The sequence below is a fragment of the Kwoniella botswanensis genome, chromosome 1 (assembly GCF_036426115.1).
Source record: "Kwoniella botswanensis chromosome 1, complete sequence".
NCBI classification, from domain to species: Eukaryota; Fungi; Basidiomycota; class Tremellomycetes; order Tremellales; family Cryptococcaceae; genus Kwoniella; species Kwoniella botswanensis.
In genome coordinates, this window is record NC_088599.1 from 13,437,828 (window position 1) to 13,464,050 (window position 26,223).

The 26,223-nt window shown below is 45.3% G+C and overlaps 10 protein-coding genes across 10 annotated transcripts; 6 read left to right on the forward strand and 4 right to left on the reverse strand.

Annotated features, from left to right (window-relative positions):
- Nucleotides 1-121: 121 nt before the first annotated feature.
- On the forward strand, nucleotides 122-990 carry L199_005070 (uncharacterized protein; the record flags this gene model as incomplete). Its single annotated transcript, XM_064890785.1, has 3 exons — nucleotides 122-295; nucleotides 390-776; nucleotides 859-990. The coding sequence occupies 3 exons, from the start codon at nucleotides 122-124 to the stop codon at nucleotides 988-990; spliced, it is 693 nt and encodes a 230-aa protein (XP_064746857.1).
- A 475-nt stretch (nucleotides 991-1,465) lies between these two features.
- On the reverse strand, nucleotides 1,466-3,427 carry L199_005071 (uncharacterized protein; the record flags this gene model as incomplete). The annotated part of the gene is made up of 5 exons (XM_064890786.1): nucleotides 1,466-1,509; nucleotides 1,572-1,650; nucleotides 1,720-2,499; nucleotides 2,567-3,201; nucleotides 3,280-3,427. 5 exons carry the CDS (start codon nucleotides 3,425-3,427, stop codon nucleotides 1,466-1,468), a joined length of 1,686 nt encoding a protein of 561 aa, XP_064746858.1.
- Nucleotides 3,428-5,232: 1,805 nt separating this feature from the next.
- L199_005072 (uncharacterized protein) lies at nucleotides 5,233-6,152 on the forward strand (the record flags this gene model as incomplete). The annotated part of the gene is made up of 3 exons (XM_064890787.1): nucleotides 5,233-5,285; nucleotides 5,422-5,850; nucleotides 6,014-6,152. 3 exons carry the CDS (start codon nucleotides 5,233-5,235, stop codon nucleotides 6,150-6,152), a joined length of 621 nt encoding a protein of 206 aa, XP_064746859.1.
- A 965-nt stretch (nucleotides 6,153-7,117) lies between these two features.
- On the forward strand, nucleotides 7,118-8,470 carry L199_005073 (uncharacterized protein; the record flags this gene model as incomplete). The annotated part of the gene is made up of 3 exons (XM_064890788.1): nucleotides 7,118-7,626; nucleotides 7,816-7,986; nucleotides 8,182-8,470. The coding sequence occupies 3 exons, from the start codon at nucleotides 7,118-7,120 to the stop codon at nucleotides 8,468-8,470; spliced, it is 969 nt and encodes a 322-aa protein (XP_064746860.1).
- Nucleotides 8,471-8,634: 164 nt separating this feature from the next.
- L199_005074 (uncharacterized protein) lies at nucleotides 8,635-9,312 on the reverse strand (the record flags this gene model as incomplete). Its single annotated transcript, XM_064890789.1, has 2 exons — nucleotides 8,635-9,104; nucleotides 9,213-9,312. The coding sequence occupies 2 exons, from the start codon at nucleotides 9,310-9,312 to the stop codon at nucleotides 8,635-8,637; spliced, it is 570 nt and encodes a 189-aa protein (XP_064746861.1).
- Nucleotides 9,313-9,934: 622 nt separating this feature from the next.
- Nucleotides 9,935-11,449, reverse strand: L199_005075 (uncharacterized protein; the record flags this gene model as incomplete). Its single annotated transcript, XM_064890790.1, has 6 exons — nucleotides 9,935-10,072; nucleotides 10,228-10,396; nucleotides 10,482-10,733; nucleotides 10,832-11,015; nucleotides 11,124-11,228; nucleotides 11,293-11,449. The coding sequence occupies 6 exons, from the start codon at nucleotides 11,447-11,449 to the stop codon at nucleotides 9,935-9,937; spliced, it is 1,005 nt and encodes a 334-aa protein (XP_064746862.1).
- A 942-nt stretch (nucleotides 11,450-12,391) lies between these two features.
- Nucleotides 12,392-16,190, forward strand: L199_005076 (uncharacterized protein; the record flags this gene model as incomplete). Its single annotated transcript, XM_064890791.1, has 11 exons — nucleotides 12,392-12,682; nucleotides 12,745-12,858; nucleotides 12,927-13,796; nucleotides 13,877-14,270; nucleotides 14,326-14,431; nucleotides 14,512-14,807; nucleotides 14,876-14,966; nucleotides 15,035-15,153; nucleotides 15,228-15,429; nucleotides 15,494-15,626; nucleotides 15,705-16,190. The coding sequence occupies 11 exons, from the start codon at nucleotides 12,392-12,394 to the stop codon at nucleotides 16,188-16,190; spliced, it is 3,102 nt and encodes a 1,033-aa protein (XP_064746863.1).
- Nucleotides 16,191-16,668: 478 nt separating this feature from the next.
- Nucleotides 16,669-18,339, forward strand: L199_005077 (uncharacterized protein; the record flags this gene model as incomplete). Its single annotated transcript, XM_064890792.1, has 4 exons — nucleotides 16,669-17,480; nucleotides 17,606-17,701; nucleotides 17,773-17,840; nucleotides 17,912-18,339. The coding sequence occupies 4 exons, from the start codon at nucleotides 16,669-16,671 to the stop codon at nucleotides 18,337-18,339; spliced, it is 1,404 nt and encodes a 467-aa protein (XP_064746864.1).
- Nucleotides 18,340-18,563: 224 nt separating this feature from the next.
- L199_005078 (uncharacterized protein) lies at nucleotides 18,564-22,648 on the forward strand (the record flags this gene model as incomplete). Its single annotated transcript, XM_064890793.1, has 8 exons — nucleotides 18,564-19,001; nucleotides 19,063-19,655; nucleotides 19,745-19,880; nucleotides 19,940-20,749; nucleotides 20,803-21,450; nucleotides 21,512-22,147; nucleotides 22,212-22,407; nucleotides 22,464-22,648. 8 exons carry the CDS (start codon nucleotides 18,564-18,566, stop codon nucleotides 22,646-22,648), a joined length of 3,642 nt encoding a protein of 1,213 aa, XP_064746865.1.
- Nucleotides 22,649-22,799: 151 nt separating this feature from the next.
- L199_005079 (uncharacterized protein) lies at nucleotides 22,800-24,410 on the reverse strand (the record flags this gene model as incomplete). The annotated part of the gene is made up of 6 exons (XM_064890794.1): nucleotides 22,800-23,133; nucleotides 23,199-23,480; nucleotides 23,539-23,715; nucleotides 23,772-23,876; nucleotides 23,930-24,031; nucleotides 24,091-24,410. 6 exons carry the CDS (start codon nucleotides 24,408-24,410, stop codon nucleotides 22,800-22,802), a joined length of 1,320 nt encoding a protein of 439 aa, XP_064746866.1.
- Nucleotides 24,411-26,223: the final 1,813 nt, after the last annotated feature.

Below are 26,223 nucleotides of genomic sequence, written 5' to 3' on the forward strand. Positions count from 1 at the left end.
TACGTTTCAATGAATGTTATCTTACTATTGTGCATGCGAAGAGGCATTCACATCTGTAAACTTAATCTCCAATGGTAACATTGATTATAGATATCTCATCTGGGAAAGTTTCAGAATCAAAATGCCTTCTGATCCTAAATCAAAATCGGGCTCAAACTCAAAAACATCTTCATCGTCGAAGAAGCCTTCATCTTCGTCATCCTCATCATCCAGTAGGAAATCATTATCATCTTCCTCTTCCTCTTCCCGTTCGAGCTCATCAGAACCACGAGATGACAGACTCACCTCTTCATACGTGAGCTTCCCCCCATACACTTGGTGTCAGAGCATAACACAGTCTGCACTCCTATTGGTATACATGCTAACGTCTATAACATCTATCTTTCTAGCTCAAATCGCACTCAGGATTCCTCCGACCCCTCATCCTCTCTCTCTCAACAACCACCACCCTATCTGGCACTATCATCTCCCTCAACCTCCTATTCATTTTCTTGTCACTCCATCTGTACCTACCGCTCTTCCTTATACCTCACCTTTCAGCGCCAATTACCTTGCTGATACCTATCCAAAGTACCATTCAATGTATCGTATCAGAGAAAGGTAAGAAGAAATCTGACGGTGCGCAATGGTGTTTGTATTGGATTATATATTGTCTAACAGGCTGGGTAAGGGGTGCCGCACAAATTTGGTGGCCTAATTATAGGGGAATGGTGGAGATTGGTAGGACTTCGGTGTTAGTGCTCATGGGTGGACCGTGGTTTGGAAGGATGGGATTGGTAAGTGGGTCGAGCCAAGTTGAACCACGAAGCAGTGAATTTGTGGCTGATTTGGTATGTTCGGTACGTTTGGTGTCCGCAGAGACCTGAATCTGCTGGCGATAGACATAGTGATAGCAGCTCTGAAAAGAGCAGTGGCAGTGGTAGTAGTGGTCGGTCTCGTAGCAGCAAGGACGAGAAGAGGAAGAAAGACGAACCAAAACGTAGCAAATAATGAAGTACTGAACTTGTCAAATCGAACACTACGTGTGCTTGGTTGTTCTGCATATGCATGGAAATTGCTTACGGGATACCTATTTAGGCTGATCCGTTCTGACTTGTTTCGTTTTTATACTTGTCTGTACATATTACCTATCGAGTCCACTAAATATATCATTGTTATTCGTTAAATCGACGATTTCAAGAAAGAATGATTTCAACTTGTCAATATGATGCTGTACAACTTGAGGAAATTGTAAAAAAAGAAGAAATTAGAGGGAAACATTATGGATTCGCAACGAGAAATGTGTACATCAGAACCCCTCTTAAATACAAAGAAAAGTATGAATTAAGGTACTTCAATACCCTTTTAAAAATTTCTCGAAACATACTTGTATGTCAGAGTTCAAATCCTTGTCATCTCCTTTGACGAGCTGGTACAATTCAAGACCAATCTTCGACTTTCAACAACCCATATCGCTCTACACCGTCTAAAGCTGCCCGAACTTTTCTGTAGCGAAAGCGTGATCGAGGTCTGTTATTGAAGCTGTCCCGTTAGTATTGAGACCAAAGCCCAAGAACGAATCAAATACGTACCTCTCAATTTCGCCAAGAGCTTCTTTGCGCTCGGAGTTTTACGGACCTTGGGGAAGATTTCTTGAGCGAATTCAAGAACCTAGGAATGACAGACATCAACCTTTGTCAATTTCTCAACCCATCGCGGGCGTAGTGGAGGATGACTCACCAGATCGCTCCTAGCTTTGATCTTATTTCGATACTTCGATTGGGCACGTACGTTTTGTTCTTGTCGACCTGGATGATAAAACCGATTTCTAGTTTTATTCAATTGTCTTTCTTTTGGGGGTGCCTCTCCTATCGACTCTACCACCTCGGTCGACTCCTTCACCTTCTTCTTCCCATTGCTCTTCTTTCCCATAGTCCATTCCTCATCGTCTTCTTCCTGTGATCTAGCTCTCTTTCTCCTAGTAGCTGACGGCGGAGGCGAATCATAATCCAGCTCATCATCTGTTTCTGCAGCGAAGGGTGACGGACAATAGTCATCATCCTCACCGTCGGAGCAATCGGCAACGAATGCAGGTGAAGGTGGAATTGGTGAAAGGTGATCTTCTTCACCTAAGCCGATAACCTCCTTTGGTTGAACTTTAGAAGACAATTGAGGTGGCAATTTCCTTTTGCCGGATTTGGGAGAAGAGATTATTCCACTGGATGAGCGCCTTGGTTTGCTTGCGGCAGCTAGCTTGATACTTTTCTTAGACCTTGATGATGAGGACGATGAATTCCATATGCTTTTTGGGGCATCGTCATTGGTCATAGATGACTGGTGAAAGCTGATGAGGGAATCGGACTCAGGTGCAGCAGCGGCTTTGGTGACAGTCTTCACCTTACTCTTTCCTACATTGGCACTGCTCTTCTTCCCACCCACAGGCTTCATGGGTCTTGGTCTTCTGCCGGGTTTAGCTTTCTTGGCGAGCAGGACTTGTCGTCCGGAACTAGCTTTCTTACACTAAGAAAGCAGCACATATGATCAGCGACAGATTTCCGACCAAAACACTGGTTACACAGAGACTCACTCCCGGTGTCTGCGCAACCGCAATTTCCTTCTTCCTGTTGAGAGTCAACTTCCCCTTCCTCTTCTTGACCGGATCCTTCTTGTTGTTGACGTCGACCAATGGGGGATTGACCAAAGCGGGAGATACAATGGGAGAAGGTGGTACCGATGATCCCTCGGCCGAGATAATACCAGGGTTGGCTGAAACAGGGTGTGAATTAACGATATCTGTCTGAACTGTCTGGTTATCACAGGGAGTTTGAGAGATTGAGGAGTTTATTGAGGTGAGATCGTTCAACAAATTTCTGCTGACTTCCCGGATTGTACCAAAGCCATAATCCGAATCCGATTCTGACTCTGTATCGGTATCCGCCTGAATGGATTGTTCATCCTTCTTCTTGGCATACGTGAAGAGCGGTGACGCAGCAGAATCCGGTAAAAAGCTGGAGTCAGGTATGGCTACCTCCAATCCAGTATATCGCGGGATATGGATATCTCTGGGACTGATAGAAGGAGGTATGGCCGGAATATAGGAATGCACAGGAGTTTGAGGGATCTCGGTAAGAGGTGGTACATATCGAGGCTGATAGAGATCGATACCCGAATTGATGTGGTGAGCTATGGTTGAAATGGGATATGCTGGAAGTTGCGAAAAGCCTGTGTAAGTGAGATCGTCTCAGCAAACATCGTCGCAATGGCTTCGAACGTGTTAAAAACGATGAACAACAAACTCACCTTCATGATCACTGTGCACGAGAGAAGCGCTCGATCCGATTCCTTCATTGTCGCTGATATTCGTGTCTCGGAATGATGAGTATAAGGGGAATGTATTGAAGGGCTGTTGTAATGGTCCCCACCCCTCTTGATGGTATTGGTAGTCCATAATGACTATATGTCAAAGAAAGTAATCAGCATACGTAACTTTGGGTGATTCAGTGGATTGACAGGATATAGATAGCGGACAAACGATGTGTAGTCAAGGAAGATTGGAACATGATGAGCTTACCTTGGTGATGATCAGTGAAGAGTCAAATCAAAGAGACGATCTAAAAAGACCTTTGAAGTGAGCAGGGGTGCGCGAATTGAAAATGGTGTAACTAACTATTTGAGGATAAGGGGTGAGAAATATGTATCTCTACAAGCTGAAATGATTTCTGTCAAGTGAAGAATTGTTCTGGGAAGACCTTGAGGAAAGAAAGAAGAAAGAAGGATTGTTACTTGAATTCGAACTAGAATATATCTCTAGTGTATAATATCTTTCTTTCCTTGCTTCTTCCTTTCCCGGTTTTCCTTCTTCCTCATAGTATTTTACCCATCCTTTGCCTGTCTCAATCTACCATCAATCAGCTACCAATCAGTCTTTTCTCTTTTCTCTTTCCTTCTTCCCTCTTCCTTCTTCCGGATGCTCATCGTTTTCCTCAGGATGATTGATCATACTCTAAGCCCTAATCATCCCGTTCCACATCCTCAACAAATATCACGATCTTCTCTAGACTTTCGCGAAAAGTGGTTAGACTGAAAACGCATATAAGTGTCAACAAAGATTGATCAGCAGGCACGAATGACGAATGTTAAACAGATAAACAGATAGGATGGATTAGCACGGTTTCGTAAAGGATGGTTGGAGAACATCAAGGATGAGGATCTGTATGATATTTTGTAATTGTCCCGGAACACCTGAGAAGCGATGGATTGGAAGAACTGTGATTGATCCTTCTTTATCCATAAATTTGATGTGAAGAGGAATGGAAGATATCGAAAGGAAGCTGGGGGTAAAAGCCATTGTCGTTGAACCTGATTGAGCATACCGATACATCGGGATATCATATTGTTACACACACCCAGTGTCAGAATGAGCAAGAGAGGCAGTGGTAGTCTCTCATGTGAAAAATAGCTAGATACCAGTGAAATAGACATATCGCTTACTACTCAGTCTCTCCGTCGACACACCCTTTTACCAGTGGATGACCTTATCTCCATGCGCAAGTTCAAACCGGCGGTGTGTTCATATACCAGATCTGTAATTCTGTCAACTGACTCGAGATGCATATTTGAAGCTAGTGTAGGGCGTAGGAGTACATCGTCAATCATACCGGGAAAGAAGCGAATCTGTGTGAGTAGTAATGATGGAATGCTGAACGGATTGAGTAAGTATTTGCTATTCTTTCTTCCTCGGTTGGAGCCGCTGTTGACCATCCCATTCTCTTGGATCTCCGATGATTGATGAGTCTGGAGAGGGTCCTTTATCAACGGTATGCTTGAATAAAAAGACGAAAATGGCAAATCGCACTTGTACATCGGTTGAATGAGTTTATCGTTATCAAGGGGTAAATGGGAAGCGTTTCATGTCGGTATTGTACGGCAATTTCTGAAAGAGGCAATATCGCACGTGTTTCATGATAAGGAAGTCAAAGGCAAAGTACAAAGATCATGACGCGTAGACACCAAGTGTATGACAGTGCGGGAGTCCAAGTAAGACACCATATTCAGTCCCATCAACATATCCGTAATCTCAAAAATATCGCTATCATCTATTCCCCCATCGAGAACTCTGTTCTGCAATACTCGCTTACAGCCGCAATCTCGCTTTGATTGGTGGTAGTCAACACATATCGACTAGATAGGATAATCACCCATCCTTTGTCCTCTGGATCACCTTCATCCTTGGCGTACGGCGTTGGATTCGAGATGGACTCTTCAAACGTAGCTAGTGGATCAACTTCCTCTGGAGGTACCGTTGGGTGAGCGACTCTATCTCTGGCCCATTTAGCATCTTCCCACATCGTCTACATACCCCTGCCTTTGATATCCCTACAGCTCTTCCAACTCCCACCTTTGTCAATGCATCGCATCTTACTAACCCAACTCACCTGATAGCTTCCCTCCAAACCCGTCAGCCAACACATATAACCCCGCTTCCACTTCACTTCGAAGCGAAGAGAACGATAACGATACCATATCCAACCTACCTCATCCAGGTGTAAATCTAGGTTTACCCCAATTAACCCATCGCAATAATAGTGTATCATCATTGATGGATGCAGTCATGGGTCCTAACCAATCTCCACAACAAACGTCACCTGCTCATTATCTTCCCACTCCAACTGCGTTGAAACCTACAGGTAGTGTTTCGAGATCTGGTTTAGGTCACGGAGCTACCGCAGGTGCAGCTGGTGGATTAGGCGATTGGGATATCTTGTCGGACGTTACGTCTAGGATCAACGGTGCAGGCCATGGGAATGGGAGTGGGAAACCGCAAGTTGAAGAAGCGAATGTCAAGGAATTGCAAGAGAAGGTTGATAGACGGTGAGTTACGAGCTCTCCTTATACTGCTTCTGAGGGGATGTCCATATCCCCATCTCGCACTGCATCGCAATATGGCCCATAGCTGAACGTGATATCCTTTGTTCCTCTTATATTTACCCTCGCATCACATTTGCCTGTATGAATTCATACGTAACTCCCACAGCCGCTCACAGCTTCCCCATCTCGAATCACAACTCGCAGCTTTAGAAGCGCAAATCAAAGCTACCGAAGAACGACTGAACAGGGCTGCTGGGAGTGGTGGAGCAGGAGCAATCTCAACTGGCGGATTGTCCAACAAATAGTATCATCCCGTAAGTATGATCAATCAACGCTCGCAGTGCTCCAAAACAATGTCAGAACTCCTTGACCGTTCTTACTGATGTATCGTATCAATTGTTCTGTTTAGATTGTCACGCCGAGCTTCGAACAACGTTGTAATTACTCATTCATTCACTTCCTTCTTGATCTTCACGATTCCGCTCATCAGTTATGTCTACAACCTCCATTCCGATCCCACTCATGTTAACTGCACTTCACATCACACAAGCAGTGCTTGACCTCGTCACACATACAATAAGGATTTTCCATGTGCCGTCGTAACGATACCATATAATACGGTTTACATTATGCAGTTCATGTATGATAGCATTCTCCACTAACATCATGATATCACTGATGCTTGCATAATGGCATTCTATCGGTACCTTTGTCTGACACTGCTAATTCGCTCTGACATCGATTGATGTACAATCCTCATACAATACAAGCTTGCTTGTATAGTATGTTGAAACCATACTGATGACTTGTTTTACCAGTAAAACTATCAGACATGATTTGACATCCTTTCGAGATATTCACATGATCCTTTGTCTGATAGTCCCGTATAATGACATCCATTGTTAATCATGTAGAGTTTTTGAGTATGGTCGGAAGTGTCTTGACGAGAAAGGGCAATTGACCCCTCAAGTGATATAATCCTGCAATCTGGATTGGTTCTTGATCTTCATCATATTTGACATGCCCTTGCACGACGAGTAAAGTGATAACAACAATATATCAAATTATGATACGAGTAAGAGACCGAAAAAAAAAGTGAAAAGATAAAAATACCGTATAACAAGACCATACGACGTAGAACATAACGCTCTTTTACAAAAACCAGTAAATATCATCTAACCATACTAGAAAATCTCATTTACATTATTTTCCGCCACAATCAATATTGCTTGCTCATCACAGAGAAGTAACCTCGAATAGATAATTCAGAATGTTCGTTCCCAAATTTCCACTCCTATTCATCCCATTCCTCTTATCCGTATCAGCCATCCCAGGTCTATTCTCCTCCGATGACTCTTCCTCTTCCTCTTCTTCTTCATCATCCTCATCTTCTTCTTCAAGTGACACCTCTTCAACCTCTACATCAATCGAAACAGAAGAGGTCGCATTCCTCCAAACCCTCCAGGCAGCCCAAGTCTCCTCGATGTCATGTCTCATAACCCTCGTCAATCTCACATCCTCCCCCGTAGGATCATGTCTAGGTCTGACGGACCTCGCTTCACTAATTTCCAACCCTCAGCAAAACGCTTCGTTCTCCACTCAGCTCGATACATACCTCGATAATGTCTGTTCGCAATCTTGTTCGGACCAAGACCTGAATGATGCAAAGGGTCAGATTGAGGGTTCGTGCGATACTTCAAATGGACTTATAAGTGTTTTAAATAAGGTGATCGAGAGGTATAGTAGTAGTTATAAGACTGTGGCTTGTCAGGTTTACTTGTGAGTTTGATTTTGGACCTTCCCAAACCGAAAAAGTCCTCTCAGATAAAGCTTCTTCGGACTTTGTGCATTTTATTGGTGGTAAATCATACAAATACACACCACTGCAAGTGTGTTTGATTGTGCTGTGTCAACCGTAATAAGACTGTATTAGTCTATTGACGGACTGATTGTTCATTCCGATCGCAGCAACGGCACATCCGATCTCTGTCTACCTTCGGCCCTAAATACCACAGACCAAGCGAACAATAACAATTTCTTCGATTCTCTGGTTACAGGAACCAACTTAGATCAATTTACAGATTCCGTGTTCAAGGGTGCTAAATGTACGGGATGTATGTATGAGTTGTTTAAAGCTGCGTAAGTGATTTTTTGGATCTCTTTAACTTACTAGTCATGTCTGCGGGAGATATCAGACTATGTCTTTACGATCAATAACTTAATCACTAATCGATCGAACTACTGGATGTGCTTAATCATCATAGAAAATGTTATCCACATTTCAAATAATACGTGTATATCACACTGATCAGCTATATATGCAATTTGTTATAGCCAATATACAATCCCCGATATACGAGGTAACGACCTAACCAACATCCTCGGTTCTCACCTCAAGAACGATTGTCCTAACGATCCTTCCAATCCCGGTGATATCAATTGGGACGATGTAGATAATCAGCAGATACCCAATTCTTTACAAGTTAGTCAGAATACTAATCCTAATGGAGGATCGGGGAAGTCCTCGGGTGGATATAGAGTTAGTGAGATAGGACTGGGAATGGGATACGTCGTGGAAGGGTTGGTATTATTAGTAGGAATAGTTTATTGGATCAAGGTATGATTAGTCATGCAGGATGGGTTATGAGATCGATTACAGTAGTATCATAACGAGTTGGACATGATATGGAGAAGCAGAAATTGAACTATAATACAGTACATAATCTCTGCTACACCTCTTAATTCACCATAACTTGTTGTACCGTAACGCACTCTGTCCACTACCGACTACCACCCCCTCGTACGATAATCATTCTCTAACTCACTCAACATCTCCCTCTCCACCTCGTCCACCTCATGTCCTTTTCCTGATTGCTCCTCCCCATCTCTGCCATATGTGTAAAACACTATATTCCACCGTTTATATCTACCACCATCATAGTATTCACCTGGCGGCGCATCGTAAGGTTTTCCCTCCTCTTGTAACAGAGCCGATCGTTCGAAAACTCTGTTGGAATGTGGATGGCGAAGTATGTTTGTGTTCGTATGTCCCGTATCATCTTGATGGTATTCAGGATGTGCCGTAGTGGTTCTTCTGCTTGTATTTAACATTGAGGGTGATTGCGATTGCGTGGTGGAGACGATCGAATCTGTTCTGGTAAAATTACTACGATCATCTTTTTCTAACCCTAATCCTCCTTGACTATGGTTATCACTTGGGTCTTGAGTTTGAGTCTCAGTTGCATCATGTCCAAAAGCTTTTAAAACCCTTTAGATTAGCTCTTGATTCTCTGTGGTACTTACACCGACTTTGCTTCCCCTCTGTCGCCTAAATTGAGTGTGTTGTGATTGTGTGAGCCCATCACCATGGAGTCGACGATATCTAGCCGAGTGTCTGCTGTTCTTATCCCTGTCTTTGTTGATAGGGATTGAAGCTCGGTCCAAAGTTGATCTATCAGACATCATTTTGGACACTAATTCCTCGCTCGATAGCAATTGATGGAAGACGTATGGATTGGTTGTTTCGGCTCAGGTTCTATGTCTTGGCAACTGCCTTTTATAAATGCAGTGATGTGAGAGATAAGATCAAAATGTATTGTGAAATACCAGATTCTGTACCTGTATCTTCTTTCTCAAGATCTTTTGACCTGAAATCCGGTAGACTTGGACTGCACAATGCTTGAAAGGTGAGCCTTTCCGAGGCGGTATCATCGGGGAGGAGACAAGAAATAGGTCTAAAGGCTTTGAATCATGATTCCACCTTTGTTTCAATTTCCGAAGGGCCTCAAAAGATAGTGGAACAATAGAAAGGTCCCCTTTGAGGAGGCCAAGATACGCCTGTTGTTTTATCTTTCGATTCTATATGCCACTCCGGGCCCGCGGGCACATCAGTTCAGCCGATCGACCGTGTCAGAGATAGATTGGTCAACTCCTCTCCAGCGTTGTCCAGAACATCAGCACATTAGCTTTCGTCAACAGTGAAATACTGTTAAGACTTCGGGACGCGTTCAGCACGAGATATTCAGTTCCGTACTTTTATAAGAGATAACCCAGATGCATGATCACCCTATAATCCGAAATATCAACCTTATAACGATTGCTCGTATTCCCAAGCTTCCTTCAAGTCGACTTCGATCAATTTCTTGACATCGTCAGTGATGGAACCAATAGGTAATCTGGCTGGACCACCAAGTCCCTTCTCTACGTAGTGGTCGAGGAAGTATTTCTATTGATAGGCAGATGTGTTATCAGCCGTTGTCCATGAACAGAGTACTTGACATGGCGAAGAGAATAAAAACTGAGTGAGACAGAAGAGAGGTAGAAGGCCTAGACGATTGTGAAGAGGGCAGATGATCCAAGAGGGAAGGTTTGTCTACTTACGGTACCGGGAATACCAGCTTTGACAATGGTCCAATCAGCTTCAGCAACTCGGTCTTGTAATTTCAAAGCCTCAGCTAAAGCGTTGGCATCTCCCTTGAGACCAGCTACAGAGGTATCCCATAATTTTCGGATAGTTTTGGGGATGGCATTACCAGTACCGGTGATACATCTAGCACGAGAACATACAGGATGAGTCAGCAGTCGTTCACACGTGACTATAAATACAGCTGAAGATAGGATGAATGAGTACTCACCCGGTATGTCGAGAGAGAAGAGCAGGGAGGGTAGATTCAGAGAAACCAGGTAAAACTTGGAATTGACCTGTGACAGTTTGACTCTTCAGGTTTGATGCTCTCTTAGCTAAGAATTCTTCTGATTGGGTGTAAGCGGCGATTCGATGACCTTTACCAATCATTGCACAAGTCAATTTGACACCGAAACAATTTGGGTGGTCGGCGAGTTCGTTGATCTCATCTGAGTTGAGATCGATTCCTGCTGCGGCACCTCTACATCCCACAAAACCAAAAACAATCAGCTTATGCACCTTCCTCGTATGGCAAGTATAATGATACAATGGGTTGAAGATTGAGAGAAGATCACTCACGGGAAGTTGTAGATCATCACTGGGATAGGAGAGTTATCGAACACTTTCTTGAAGAAATCCTTGATAGCTTTCCTGTCTCTACCCATAGCGAAAGAGAAGTATCCTGGGGTGATAACGATAGAGTGAGTAGCACCTGCTTCGGCAGCTTCTTTGGTGACAGTGATGGTGGTTTCGGCAGATCCACCTGAACAACAGTGAAGTAGATGATATCAGCTACATGATCGATGGAGGAAGATCTTCACGCTGCTATAATGGGGTATATCACTGGAGCGAGAGAGATGCTGAGACTCACTTCCAGTACCAACAAGCAAAGGTTCATCCTTGAATCCATTATCATCCAAAGCCTTTCTCACAACAACGGTACATTTCCTTCGCTCCTCGTTGGAAAGGTGAGAAGCTACGTGTCCGAGTTCGTATCAGTGATATCATAAAGAACAGTCCTGAAAACGTCATATACACACCTTCACCATTGGTACCAAGCAAAACTATTCCCAAACCTGCTTTGGCGAGTCTGACAGTTTGTTTGGCGAGAGCATCATAGTTGATTGACTCGTCGGCGTTCATAGCAGTGACGAGGGGGACTGAAGGTCCACCGGCCCATAATCGTGAAGCGGACATAGTGATCGAGGTCTGAATGGCCTTTGGTGGGTTGTGAATAGAGATTGCTACAGAAACAATCAGTCTGTCAGGCGCTGCTGAAGACGACCAGAGGGAGAAATACTCACAGCTTTGTCGATGCGACGTATGGGATTACTCTGTTTAGAAGATAGATGAGTGAATCAGAGATGAGGGTGGAGAAAACGACTTTATGTAGATTTGTGTGCGCTGGTTTCCCCCCCACCTAACCAAGCACGAAATGGAAATAACACAACCACTTTTACTACTAGCACACATCACGGTTATATCCGGTAGACACCCGGACCGGGCTACACCTATATTGAGGCAGCCCGTGATTTACCGCGCTCCCTGAGTAAGGCCACGTGGTGCAAAAGTAGGAGGATCACATAGACATCCCTTCATAGCACAGTCAGTGGAAGACTAGCATGTGAGTCAGCATGCATACAATGATACATGTAGTGCATGTCGCATTGAGAGACTGAGTATGCATGGGTTCAGGTACAAGCACAGATAGACACTAACGAGTCGCCCAAAGGAATGCAAGAAGACCAAGGGAAAGGAAACAGCATGAACGGAGGATTGCCACTGATGCCGTTGAAACGAAATCTATTTGTTTAATTTGTCATGTTCACCGGAGCCTGAACTGGCCCCGCGTGACATACGATGTACCAGGAATACTGGTACCGTACCCACAGGTTATTTCGTAGTCCGATGAGTCTCATTTCGGGGACTTGTGATTTGCACATGAGCATGCCTCTTGTACAATCTAAGATCTACAACAGTCAACGCAGTGCATATCATAAATTGCCTGAAATATCGGTGATGTGCTTTTTGAACAGATAATAACAACTCGAAACTATCAGTGAACAAACACAATCGGCAGATCCCTCAAAGTACAGTAAGATCGGAAATCACTAGCTAACCAAGTCAACAGAGGGCCCCATGTCGAATATCAATCCCGATAGATCGACTTCCACATCCAACATTATACCTCATCCTGCATCTCGACTTTCCCCTCCGCCTGGTACAGATCTCTCTCACTTATATGGACAAGGCTTCGCAACGGCTGGGCCGTCAGATTATAACATGATCTCGGGGGGTTCCAGTATACCACCTCAGGTCCAGCCTGGGACTAGTGGAATAGGTGGTGCAAATGCAGGATCGACATCGGATAATAAAAAGAAGAAGGATGATAAGGATGCCAATGTCCCTAAAAGGGGTTATCGAGCTTGTGTGAGTTTCGTAATCTTCTTTCAACCATTGAAACAGTCGCTTATACGCTTGATGTCTGCTAGGTTCACTGTCGCTTGAGGAAAGCGAAATGCGATCTGGGGGATGTCAATGCTCCTTCGGAGCCACCTTGCTCGAGATGTAGGAGGGAACAGAGGGATTGTGTCTTCTTGCCTAGCGTGAGTGTGGAGAGAGTATTTTGTATCTGCCGGCGCCTGTACTGATGCTCGAGACTCTCGCAACGTAGAAACGACGAAGGAAAACATCGACCGCTGCTGAAGGAGCTTTGCGAGAAGCCTCAGTCGATCCATCTCAAGCAGAAGTGTATCCTGCTCATGGATCTACAACATCAACAACAACTACGATCACGAACCCCAATTCAAGTCAACATAACCCGCCTCAACCTCAACCTCAGCCGATCATCCGACCCCCATTCGAGAACAATCCCAGCACCAGCGAGTGGGATATATCTTCGCTTTCTCATATTATGCAGCCGCAAGTAGACGATACATCGCGGAATCAAGCATTGTACAACCATAATCCACCTTCGTCTTCAAGTTCCAATTGGCCCGATCAATACTCTCAAACACAAGCTGGACCAAGTAACACCACAAGTGGCCTTTCCTCACATACACTTTCACAAAATCAAATGCTACCTCCTCCTCCTTCTCAGACCTCTTTGACTCCGCAGCACCATCCGGATACTACAACGCCGGGATCAATGGGCGAATCGTCCGTAGGATCTACCACCGGACTCTCGCCTAATCAACCTTCCCAGCATCGTGCGAAAAAACGCCGAACGGTAGAGCCGGACGGCACGAGGAAGATTGTCAATGCGAGCTTGTCCAACGAGATGGACGCTTTAGAGATCCTAGCCAATGCAGCGACAGATGAGAACGGTGAGACTGATCCGAACATGCCGGCAAATAAGGGTAAACATCCCCAGCAGGATGGTAGATCCAATGGAGATACCAAGAGAGTCTCGTGGGATATCTCAGAAGAAGCTTCTCCCGTAAGGGAATTGGAGGAATTTCATTTGATCAAAAATGGAATTTTGAATGAAGAAACTTTGCAGCAATTGGTTAATATCTATTTTAGGGATCATCATCCTTCGCTGGTAAGTGACATAAGATTTGCTCATGAAGAATTTGTTTTCGTGTTAACGATTTGGTTCGGTGGCAATGCTTGATTGAATAGCCAATATTTCAAACCTCTCGAATACCACGTACACGCGAACAACTCCTCGACCTGGCGCATAACGATTCTTTCCTCCTTACATGTATCGTAGCCGTTGCATCGCGACATCCTGTCGATCCGAAATATCGTGAAATACACGATAAGACATGGCCCATTCTACGAGAAACCATGGCTGACTATTCCTTTGCGGGATTACCGGGAAGTGTAGGATTCGTAGAAGGGGTATTGCTCTTGGCTGAACATCTGCCCAGGGAACGGGCGGCTCCACCAAAATCGTATAGCCTCAATATGCTTTCTGGACCTGGGACGGAGGTTACGGGCGAACATGGAACGGATAATAGGAGGAGTTGGAGTTTGACTGGTCTAGCGATCAGAGCAGCCTACCTCTTAGGGTGTAAGTGCTGATTCGCCATAATCATCAGATAGTAAAGCTGATAAGTGACCAACAGTGGATCAGATTGCCTTGGAAATCAATGAGGATGAACGTACACCCGATGTAGAAAGGGTAAGAAGTGTATGGACATGGTGTTACCTATATGATCGTACTATAGATAAGTCTCATACTCCCTGTCTCTTCTTCCCTCTTGGACAGGTCCAGCTAACATAAGCGTTCCATCGTGCTTTATACGTCTCAGAACGGGTTTAGCATTCTGGTCGAGAGGTCCATCACTATGTTTCATTGGATACTCACATATCTCCCAAACCGGTGAAGCAGCCGCAAGGTTCAACTTCCCTTTACAGCTTTCCCCAGGAAACGGAAACGAAAATGAAGATTCTACACACGATGATTCGGCTTCGTTGATGCAGGCTTTAGTGGAGTTGACTCAAATCATGACCAACGCTCATGATATTTTGTATCCGAGTAAGAGTAGAACAGCTGTATTGGTTAGACAAGGGGAGTACTTTTTGTTCTTGGACCATTTTAGGAGAGGTGAGTAATCCACGTTTTTCTCACCACTGGGTCGTGGTGGCTAAGCCTGGAGGTTTTTTCGCACGCAGCTCTAGATAGTTATAGGACTATCTGGAAACCTAAAAAGTGGTCTAATCAGACGTTACAGGAGCTAAGTTGGATGACCTATCAATTCGTCAGGTAAGCTATCGAGCTCGGTGGTCTCCATATGACTGTTTGAGTAGCTTATGAGATGTGCATCCAACTAGATTGTACATCTCGTCATTCGGTTATTCGGCACATGTGAAGAGAGCTCAATGGCGTGCAGAGGCTGAGGCTCAAGCTGGGAGGGATGGTGGTAGACAATCCGTCCAATTGTTCCCAAGAGGTACGTTCAGTACCATCATCACCAATTTAAGACTAGTGAAGCTGAACCAAGTGTCAATAATCTTGATCACGCAGGTTCGGCAACCTCACCCGATGCAATATACATATACGAGTCGATCGGATCAGCAAATGAGATCATGGCTATTGCCTTGCGATTATCTCAAATGGGTTCCTTACGATTTTTACCTTCAAGATATCTGATCAATATCTCATATGCGGCTGTATTCGCGCTGAAGAGTAGTTACTCGGGTGCAGTAACCGGTAAAGATATGATAAGGTGAGTGATCAATGATAGGATCCTTTGCGAGAACTCTGTAGCTGATCTTGTTGACATCTGATAGGATCCGCGAGCTCGTCGATCATGTCTGCGCGGCTTTGGTTCTGGCTTGTCCAGACAAAGATCATCCTGCCAACAAGTATGGGCAGATGTTGCGAATGCTCTCTAAGAAATTGGAACAATTGTCTGACGCCAGTGTAAGCTATCACTTGGGCTGATTCATGATGACGAATGAAGCTGATGAGACAATGATTTGTCATGTGCAAACATTACAGGCTGTACCATCGAGATTCCCCTCACCGGAACCGATGTCCTCTACACCCTTACCCGCCGCACATTCAGAACCTACACCATTACCTTGGACATTGCCTACCGAAACTTTGGATACACAACCTAAACCATTCCAATTCCCACCTTTCGAATTCAACTTCCTTCCTGCCACCAATACCACCAACAACAATCCGAACAACAACGGTAATAATGATTCTTCAACTACACCGACACACTTTCAGTATAACCCTACGCCTGCAGGCGGTGCAGGTGATTACGTGTCGAGCCTTGGTTTAGGTCTAGGTGCGGCTAGTGCGAATATATCGCAGAATTCAGTGAACTATAATCATAATGGTAATAATGGTAATGGTAGTGATCCTGCAGGAGGACAAGAAGGGTTGTTTGATTTTGATACTAATTTCGATTTCGATCTGAAAGGCTTTTGGGATGATTTCACTTTGGGTGAAGGTAGTGGATTCCCTTTTAGGTAGCTTGATCTTACTATAATGTTAATACAGTCACCGTACAACAGAAGAATTTATGCTAGTGAACTACCCCATACGAGATCCTGTATGATTCATGTATGTGGAACATTGTATCCTATGCCGATGGCGATATGAATGATGGACTTGTATGTATAGTTCAATATCGATTATAGTATGTGGGAGAATAGGTCAACAGCTTCTTCTCATGTAAGGTTCGTAGATCGATGTCAGAAGAATATCCTTTAATCCTGTATGTCCCATTTCTCCACCAGGATATCCTTTGTGAGGTTATACCCCCGTTGATTGGATTCGGGTTGAAAGGAGTGGACTGATGCTTGAGTAGCCTGAGTCGTCAATATGGGCGGGCTTACACCTTCAATGTCATTGTGGATATTGCACACCCAGCGTCTTCAGCAATAACCAGACGACTTACCTACAAACAATCTCACATCTTTATCAAATACACAAGAAGCTGATTCACAGAATGAGTGACCGTGGAACGTCATTCCAACCTTTGACATACTACCCTTCTGAGACCCCTGCAATCTTCTTACCTGATGAGATAGATCTTTCGGAGACTATTTTATCAAACTACCGCGATTCATTTTCAAGTAGTAGTACGAGGTCAAAGAGACCGAGTATATTACCCAAACGCGACAGCTTACCACCTCCTCCGAGACATAAATCAGCTTCTTCGTCCAGGAGGACTTCCGCCCAATCCAGTCCTGTCACCTACTCCCGCACTGATGGAGAAGGTGGTATTGACTTCACCAAAGACCCATTTGAGAATGCTTTTCATAAGGCGGAATGGGATATACAGGATGGGATGAGACCCACACACAAGGATGTAGCACATGAAGGTCCATTTGAGATATTGCAGAAAGATGAATTGAATCGGATTAAGACTGTATCCATCTTAGAAGGGAGACTTAAACCCTCAGATAGAGATATCAACAGGAATAGTAATGGATTGAAATTGGAACTTTGGGATAAAAATGATCAAAAGTTTTTTGATAATATGGAGGCAGGTGAATGGAATGTAAAAGATCGAAAACCAGTGAAAACACCCAAAACACCTAAAAAGTTCATTCAAGATCATTTCACCTTAAAGACTCCCAGAATGCCGGTACCTTTCACAGCTAAATCTTTACCTATACCTGTACCTATACCTCCACATATCAACTTGCCTACTCCAATCATGCCTATCATTCACTTGTTGTTGGTCATTAGTCATTTGGTTTTGAGTGCGCTGTTACCGTATTTGCTATTTAAGAATTTCATTCAGCCTTTAGTATTGTGAGTTAAATATCTCACTTCCGTATCGGTCCTTGCCCCTTAATTCATCCGTATCTCGCATAACGGTAATTCCACCCGTCTGTATTGTCGAGGGATTAGCCTAATGTCGGCGAATGTTAATGTAGGTGGATCGTCACCACCGTCACGGTCGTCCTGCAATGCGTTTATCTACTTCCTGGAATCTTCTTGGAGCTTATTGGTATACTGAGACGTCGTCCTGTGTGAGTAGCATACCATCAGTAGTATATGGATTCGAGTTCAGCTGATCAGTACCTGTACATGCTCGTATTAGTGACTCGGCCTGGCTTCAGTCGGGACTGCATTTAATAATAATGATATTATCGCTCGCGCCGCATGCAGGTAAAATATTTATCTCATCAGTTCTCAGACTCAATCACCACTGCCGCTGATCTACATTGTTACATCATTAGCCGCCGTATTCCTACTGATCATCGCCAATCAAGTACCTGAATGTCCCTCTGCATTGATATACAAACCGCCTAACTTACCAAACTTTGAATCACACTTACGTTGGTCAGCATGCGAACAGTTACCAAAAGTCACTATGATCGCTATGGTCAACCTTGTCGTTGTAACATGCGAAATCATCACAACTAGCATAGCTGTAGCTGTAGATTACCGTATACAGAGGAAGGAGGAGAAGCTTCGTTCGATCGATATGAGTGAGGATGAAAGAGCTATAAAGAAAAGGAGGAGAAGAACATGGTGGAAAGAGAAAGATGAACCGATGAAAGTCAGAAGGAGGAGATGGACCACAGGAGTTGGGAGATTGTTATGGGATATCGAGGGGTGGGTACATAGAAGGCAAGCTCAGAGGGAAGAGCAGAAATCGGTGTAACTTCCAGACAAGTGCATGCATGGATGCATGTTATCAGCCTGATCAGATGTCTATATCAGGCTCTTATGGGCCTCCACTTTGTTTTGTTTTCGTTTCAGCAGGTTTCTTTTTGTTTTCATGTTTTCATCCCTACAGTCATTACGAGTAGCTCTCTCTCTCTGTGTCCAAATAGGGACAAAATAACATATCCAAACAAAATGGTAATCACATATCCATAGCGCAAAATGCTCCGTACGAGTGCCCTCTTCAGTCCCAGGCTGACTGTTCCGGTTGACTCATCCAGGAGAAGCTACAGCTTCGGTCGCCAGAATCTGACACTAGCAACGGTGCGAATATCGGTATTCAATCACCGTTCTCGCCATGAGGCACGGGCATTCAAGTCGAGCAAGGCTCAATCGAAAAAGAATGCAGAGCATAAAGCTCGGACTGCTGTACGGAAAGCCGCAGTAGCCGGTACCGTCACGGGCTCACCTGCTGAGTTCACTTTCCTCACCGAAAACCTTCCTCCTCTTCCTCGGATCCAGGATGAACATCTAGCAGCTGCAGCTTTCGATGAGTCTAGTGTAGAATTCCTCAAACTCGCTCTGTTGGGGGATCGTTTGTTTGAAATTGCAGCTAGCAAATCGTTGTGGAATTCCTGCACTACGAATACAACTCTTGCCGTAAGTCTATATCCATGCGATGTATAGCGGAAATGCATCAAATGACGAGTCTTGTTCATAGAATGGGAAGCAGAAACTTACGACGAATAGAACATTCTCAAGGATTGCTGAAGCTTATGATCTCCCAAAGAAGCTTAGAGGCAGCGGCCCAAAACCTCCGGTGATCAGTGAGAAAAAGTTGGGATCTGCGTTGGAAGCTTTGTTAGGAGCAGCGTACCTAGATGCATGGAAGCACGGGAATGAAAGGGAGCCCCTTCGCTGGGCAGCTCAGGTGCTGGATATGGATCGATGGAGTGGACTGGAGGAGTACATGGTTCAAGCAGAATCCAAACATGGAAGAACTGGAGACTATGCAATTGCAGCAAAAGGAGATATATGGGCTCTTGATCAAGTACGTGGTGGAATCAGACCTTTGGAAGGAAATACGGCAGTGTCCACGACAACTAGCAAGTCCATCTTTTCTCGAATTTTAGGTTTGATATGGCCAGCAACCTCTTCTCAGACGGAAAAGCCAACTAAGAAACCGCCGGTTACGCTATCAACTCTACTCCGACGAAGAAGGCTGTCCCAAGAAACGGTTCTTTCCCCTTTCAATATACCGAATACTGCAACAGCGAACGATATCACCTCACCAGGAGTGCATGTTCAGACTCCGTTCCCAGCGAAACTATGACCTCAAATGGCTGGAAGCCGTCCCGACTCCCGCTGAACCCTCATGCCTTGCCGTCACTTCTGCCTATTAGCGTCGAATCGGAGGCGTTGTTGCGCAACCTTTCTGACAAAGACTCGAATACCTATCAGCAGAAAGGCTTGTTACAGTTGTACAAATTTCTTCGTCAGGCGCTTTCTGTGTACAATCACTCGAAGGAGAGCTTGGAGGTAAGTATTTCACCTGTGGTTGTGAGTGGGAGCTGATCATACTGGCGTGCTTCAAACAGCAAATCACTGGTCTTCTGGTATCGAGTCAGACACTGTCACATATCGGCCACCACTACGGATTCTCTACTCAAAATGATGAAAGCCGTCGTTCCCAGACTGAAACGGCTAGGCAGTTCGCTCGATATTTTGCAATGTTAATCAAAGATAGAAAAGGGAAGAATGAAGATCAATCGCTTCTCTCCTGGATGAGAAAAGTCTTTTCTAAGGGAGTTTTCCCTACAATTGATGGTTCCGCTTTATCCGAGTCTACAACGCTCGGCGTCAAACTTCATACTTCTCAACCTCCCCAAGCTTCTGCATCAAAACCGATCAGCTCGCCTCCATCATTTGTGTCGCCTGAGAGAGCGGAGACTGAAAAGATCATGGATATTCTGTCTGATCTGGAACAGCGACTGCATCGTGTGGAAAAGTCGGTGTTTTCATTGCAAACGCCCACTGTTAATACGCCCACTGTTGATCGACACATTGAGCAGCCATCTCCCTCACAACAGGCTGTTCTCATCCCGTCTGAAAGTTTAAATATGGAAGCTGGAATCACCCCCACCATATCTAACGCACCATATGAAACAAATCTCGCGCCAAGATCGTGGCGTCTAGTAACACCACCAACGGAATGGGCAACGCCAATCATCCAAGTCAATCTCTCCGAGCTGCTTCCTCTGCCTGATGCATTACGCGGCAAAATCTACAATGACTTCAAGAGGAAATATAGTTCATACGAAGAATCGGTAAAAGCGGGGCGTTGTTGGTTTCAAACGAACATGTCTAAGATCATAGGGCCACAATGTCAACACGAAGCGACCTTGAAGGTGAGTGACAGAAAGAGAAAAGTGCCTCGACTGAATCCATCTGAGTGTTTCAGTATGTCCTTAAACATCATACCGACTTGGCCGTGACTTCGTATCTGGCGAAACATTACAACTTGGAACCTCTCGTGACAAACGGACGTATAACCGGAGGGGATCAACAGCTTGACTACTCGGAGATGTTCTTTGGTATGATCGGTCGGTTAAGGCAGAACGTCGACGGCCCTGACTCACAAAAGTGGTTGTCTGCTCTTACATCTCCGATGGCATGGCCCCACATCAAGAAACTCGCGGCCGCCTTCGAGCAGAGCGGAAAACGTCAGAGACATGGTGTCACGATCGAGGGAGAAAAATCTGCGTTTGCCAGCACGACTTCGACCAAATTGCTCGAAGATACGAACAAGAAATCAAAGCGGTTGCCAGTCAGCACTAAGCCATCAGCCTCCCTTGACGTCCGTGCAGACCAGCCTGTAACGTACACTTCTGCAGACACCATCAATCGTAACTGGGCAACCGCGGGTATCCGATTCGATCCAGACAAATTACCGACCTTGTACAGGAATGAGCATGTCACCATCGATGTAGATTTCTTCGCCCAATCGGACGAAGAAATGGACGAAGCTCGTAGAGTCTGGCACGATACAGTGTTTGAACATATCAAGGGCAGTCTGAAAAAGTATACTGTGTCAGAGCCGGCGATCATGGTGAGTCGCTCTTTCATCGTCAACTGCAAGTGCTCAATGACATAGCTGAGTTTTTATATAGGTCGCAACATGTCGTTTGATAAGCAACAGGACGTTGTCGTATTTAGCATTCCATTACTGCCTTTTTGACCCCTCTAAGTCCTTACCATCACAGCGTGACATGGCTCAACGTATGCGCAAATACGTGGCGTTACTACTCGACCAAAGTGCAGAGCATGGGTCTCGACAAGAGCTCATGAGCTGGTTTGATCGGCTTTGGGCCGTGGAAGCTTGGCCTACGCTGCAAGACGTGATCCTCGAGGCACAGAATCGCCAATCATTCGACTTCGATGTCAGAACTTCGGAGATGTCAGCTCTTGCAACTGGCAACAACGGAAATGAGTCATATACCTTATCGCCACCAGAGCCAAGACAAGGTGACGAGTTGAATCCTCCCACATCTTCTGGCGGCTTAAAGGAGAGCGATCTATCGATAGCTGAAGGAGAGACGGTGAACCCGGGCATGCGACAAAGGACGATTAGTATAGATACACTACAACTTCCACCTCCTTTGACCGAAGTCTCTATTGACGATTCAGAACTATACGAAATACTCGAACCTGACTCGGAGGAGCTCGTCTGCTCAGACTATCGCACGAATATGGATTTCTTGACTCAAAGTCTTATAGGGCGTTGGGAAGAAGAAGATGCCATCCTCGTGAGTTGTTGAAATTGATTCGTATCGACATGTGACCCTCTCACTGACTTTATTGGTATTGCAGCTTGCATCCAAAACTTTACTGGAGACTGGCTCACTAGTACCCCTGCCATCGCTCTACGGCTTGGACCGTGACCAAGAAGAACAACTTCTCGCTCCGAAAGTCTCCGCTCAATTATTTCGGCTATATACAGCCTTGCTTCTCAAACGAGCTGCGAAAGAAAGCAGAATGATTAAATTAATCATCGAAGACTGGCTACGTCAGGTCTATTCCCCCGATAGTCGACCTGGACTCCGGTTGCATGTCCGCGCCAAGCTGAGGGAGCAACGTCAACGCACCACATTTGGGCTCAAGCGGATGAAAACAACGTCCCTCCCGATGCTTTACTTCGCGAATTCGAAGAGCTCGCGAAAGATGATGCTATATCAACCTCTTCCAAGCAGGCCAAAGCGCTCAGCATCAAGCAAGAGGCAGATCCAAACCAGCCAGCTCGAGAATAAATTCATTGACTAACTTGCATAGCTAGCATATATACGCGCATATGGTTCACCACTCAAATTGTTGTAATTTAAAGCAATGTAGTCTAAATAGATGCATAGACCCTAGATAGGCATTTATACAATGAACCTCCACTCCTAATTCAAAATGTTCTTACCACTCTCTGATCATACCATCATCACCTCTGAACAAGGGGTTGATCCAAGGTTCCAATTTCTCAGCTTCAGCAGCTTCCTTTCTGATAAGGTCTTCGTTCAACTCGATACCGAGACCTGGTGTAGTCAAGAGACCGACGGAACCACCCTCAACCTTGAAGACTTCGGGGTTAGTCATATATGTGAAAAGATCGAAACCGCCAGTGTTGTAGTGCATCTTCCATGACATCTCACAAACAACGAAGTTAGGTGTTGAGAATCCAACGTGGAGCGAGGCAGCAAAAGCGAGAGGACCCAAAGGACAGTGAGGTGCAACACCGATATCATATGCTCTATATCACATGAGACCGAGTAAGAAGGACGAACGGTGTACAGACTGACCGACAGAAAAACTCACTCAGCCATTATAGCAATCTTCTTGGTTTCGGAGATACCACCAGCATGAGCGATATCAGGTTGGATGATATCGATACATCCAGCTTCGAAATACGGTCGACAGTCCAATCGAGTGAACAAACGCTCACCGAGAGCGATGGGGATGGTGGTCTTGTTATATAAGTCTTTCAACTCGTTAACGTAACCTGGAAGTAAGGGTTCCTCAATGAATAATGGTCGGTGGGGTTCAAGAGCGGCAGCAAGCTGTTTGGCCATTCCCTTGTGGACTCGACCGTGGAAATCGCTAAAGATCCAGGGAAGTCAGCGATGATTGGAGTATGGAAACTCTGCAGATTACTTACAGACCAGCATCGATACCGATAGATTTGACTTCTGCTAATCGCTTGACGGTTTCGTCGAGAGCGTGAGGCGAGTCGAGCCATCCGATGGATTCGGTAGCGTTCATCTTCACTCTGGTGAACCCTTGAGCCTTCCTGACTTTGGCTTGTTCCAGTACGTCAGAGGGTCGATCTCCACCACTACGAGGGAGTCCAATCAACATTCGTGCCATGTCTGGAGGGGAAAGGTGACTTACACCCAACCATAGACATCACATCTTTCTCGGATCTTTCCACCGAGCAACTCCCAGACTGGCACACCTAAGACTTTACCCTTGATATCCCAAAGAGCGATATCAACACTAAATACAGAGATCAGCATATATCAGTCGCATCCTTTAGGAGACGAACTTACCCTGACATAGCGGACATAAGCACCTCACCACCCCTGTAGAATCGATGTCGGTACAGGTAAGAATAGATCTCTTCGATGTTCATTGCGTCCCAGCCGACCAATCTGTTGGTACATCAGCCTTCCAGTTGTGATACCAGTCATGTCTAGCACAAAACTCTCACCGTCGGGTGATATCCTTCAAACTTCCCTGTACGGCTTCAGTGTGACCTTCGAGAGTACCCTCACCCCAACCGACAACACCACCTTCGGTCTCAACACGCACAAACAACCATCTGGGTCTGACGTAGAAGTTTTCGATACTCTTGATCTTTGTGGATCCAGGCTGCGAGGCGCTAGCATGCGGCTGGACAGTTATGGGTCTGTGGATACCCTTGTTGTACTTGGCAGCGAGCTCGGAAGGGGGAAGGTAGGTAGCTTGTTGAGTGGAGATGTCGGTAGCGGCCGTGGAAGTACCGAGAGGTTGGGGTTGACTTGCGGACATTTTGTTGAGTAATTCTAGAAGCTCTGGATAGTTCTTGGTGTGAAGCTTGCTCTGAGAAATGAGTATAAAGATGTATATTCATCAAGCATAGCGATGGATTCAGAAACAGCGACTTAAGAGACATTTCAAGATCCGACTTTGGCTCAGTTTCTATCGGGCCGGCTCCGAGCGGTCCAAGGTAAGTTGCGTCACCGGCATTTCGCGGTACAACAGTCTTCCATACTAATGGTTTGCAAGCCTAAAAGGATGGGCTGGTGCATGCAGTCATAATTTATAGGCGTGACTATGTCCACGTCTTTGAAGCTCCCGAACATGTGCGGCGATGGTATGAGAATAGGATGCGCAAAAACGTAGACTGATGGACTTTCGTTTTTGACGATCGAAATAGGTACGCCATCAGATTCACAGGCTGGACTGCATACGGGCAATCCATCAATCTCGAATGTTAGAGTGAGTTCATGGAAGGCAGCGTTCCATTTGAGGTATGCACTTCATGCAGAAAATTGCATGCGTGTAGCTGCTCTTTGAACCAAAATCACAAGATACAAGAACATCGATGCAAGCCTGTGAAGAGATCGAAGCGGGATTATTGCAAGGATTGCACCGAGACGGAGATATCTGATACACAGAGCCCTTCGTCGACCTCTGTCGAGTTGCCCTACGTGAACGACTGACAGTGGGTCTTCTCTGGCGCGACTCGAGCTAGAGACCCACCCCAGACATATGGATTCTCTCACAACTCCGCTTCAGCAGCTGGTGCTCATGTATATGCAGTTGGCAATTTGTACACTTTGCTATATCCGTTAGCCGGCCCCCACTATATCCACCTCACACGACCCACCTGCTTCGCTGCACGTATACATACATATATATATATATATATATATACATTCGAGGTCCAGCCAGAATCGCTTTCCTTCGCAATACATATGCTGTCCTTACCGACACTTCACATAAGTCATGCTCAATGTTTTCACGAGACCCAAGCTAGTTAGAATTGGTCGGTGATTCAGTCAATCACGCTCACTCACGGTTAAATACTTAGATACCAGACAGTATCATAAGGACAATATGCTGTAAGTGTCCGTTGTCCTGATCGTACCATCCCAAGCATGTGCTTCTCCCATATCCCTCAATGTGAATGCTGCTCATGCTGATTGCGACATGTCGTGGTAGGCATCACTGATCACTCTGTAGTGGCACCACGAAGCCGTGCTCCTTACGCGATATTCAAGATGATTGAAGCTCAGTCCGTTACTTACCGCTCCTCACGTAATATGTTTAGGAGCAAAGTTTGGAGACTGGGCCCGCAGTCCCTGATCTAGTAGGATTGCGTCGGCTTCATTTTGTCTGAGACCATCTTACCCGTCGGTGTCTTGACGCGAAACGATGGAGAAGAAGTATCCCACGACTTCAACGACCCCGAAATTGTTCAGTTACTGAGATCTCAGCCGTCCACATCCCTCAATGCTTCTCAGATGATTGTGGTCAACGCGTATTGCGGCGGGACGGGAAATGCACGATCTTCCGACGCGCCGATCACATCGGCTTTTCGACATGAGCTGCAAGCTTACCTAAGAATTCCTAATTTCGGGTTGTTCCTGGTAACTTCTCCTCTCTTGCCAAGCTTGGGCATCTGTATCCTGATGATGAAGGCGTTTTTCCATGCACAAAGAGAGAGGATATCATCGGTACCATCAGGTATATAAGCGGCTTTTCGCGGGTATACTTTGTCTTGGTTCACATGAAGCGAGACTTACCGCTGAGGCTTTTTGGTATCTAACGAGAATCGATGTTGACAACCCCGTCAGGC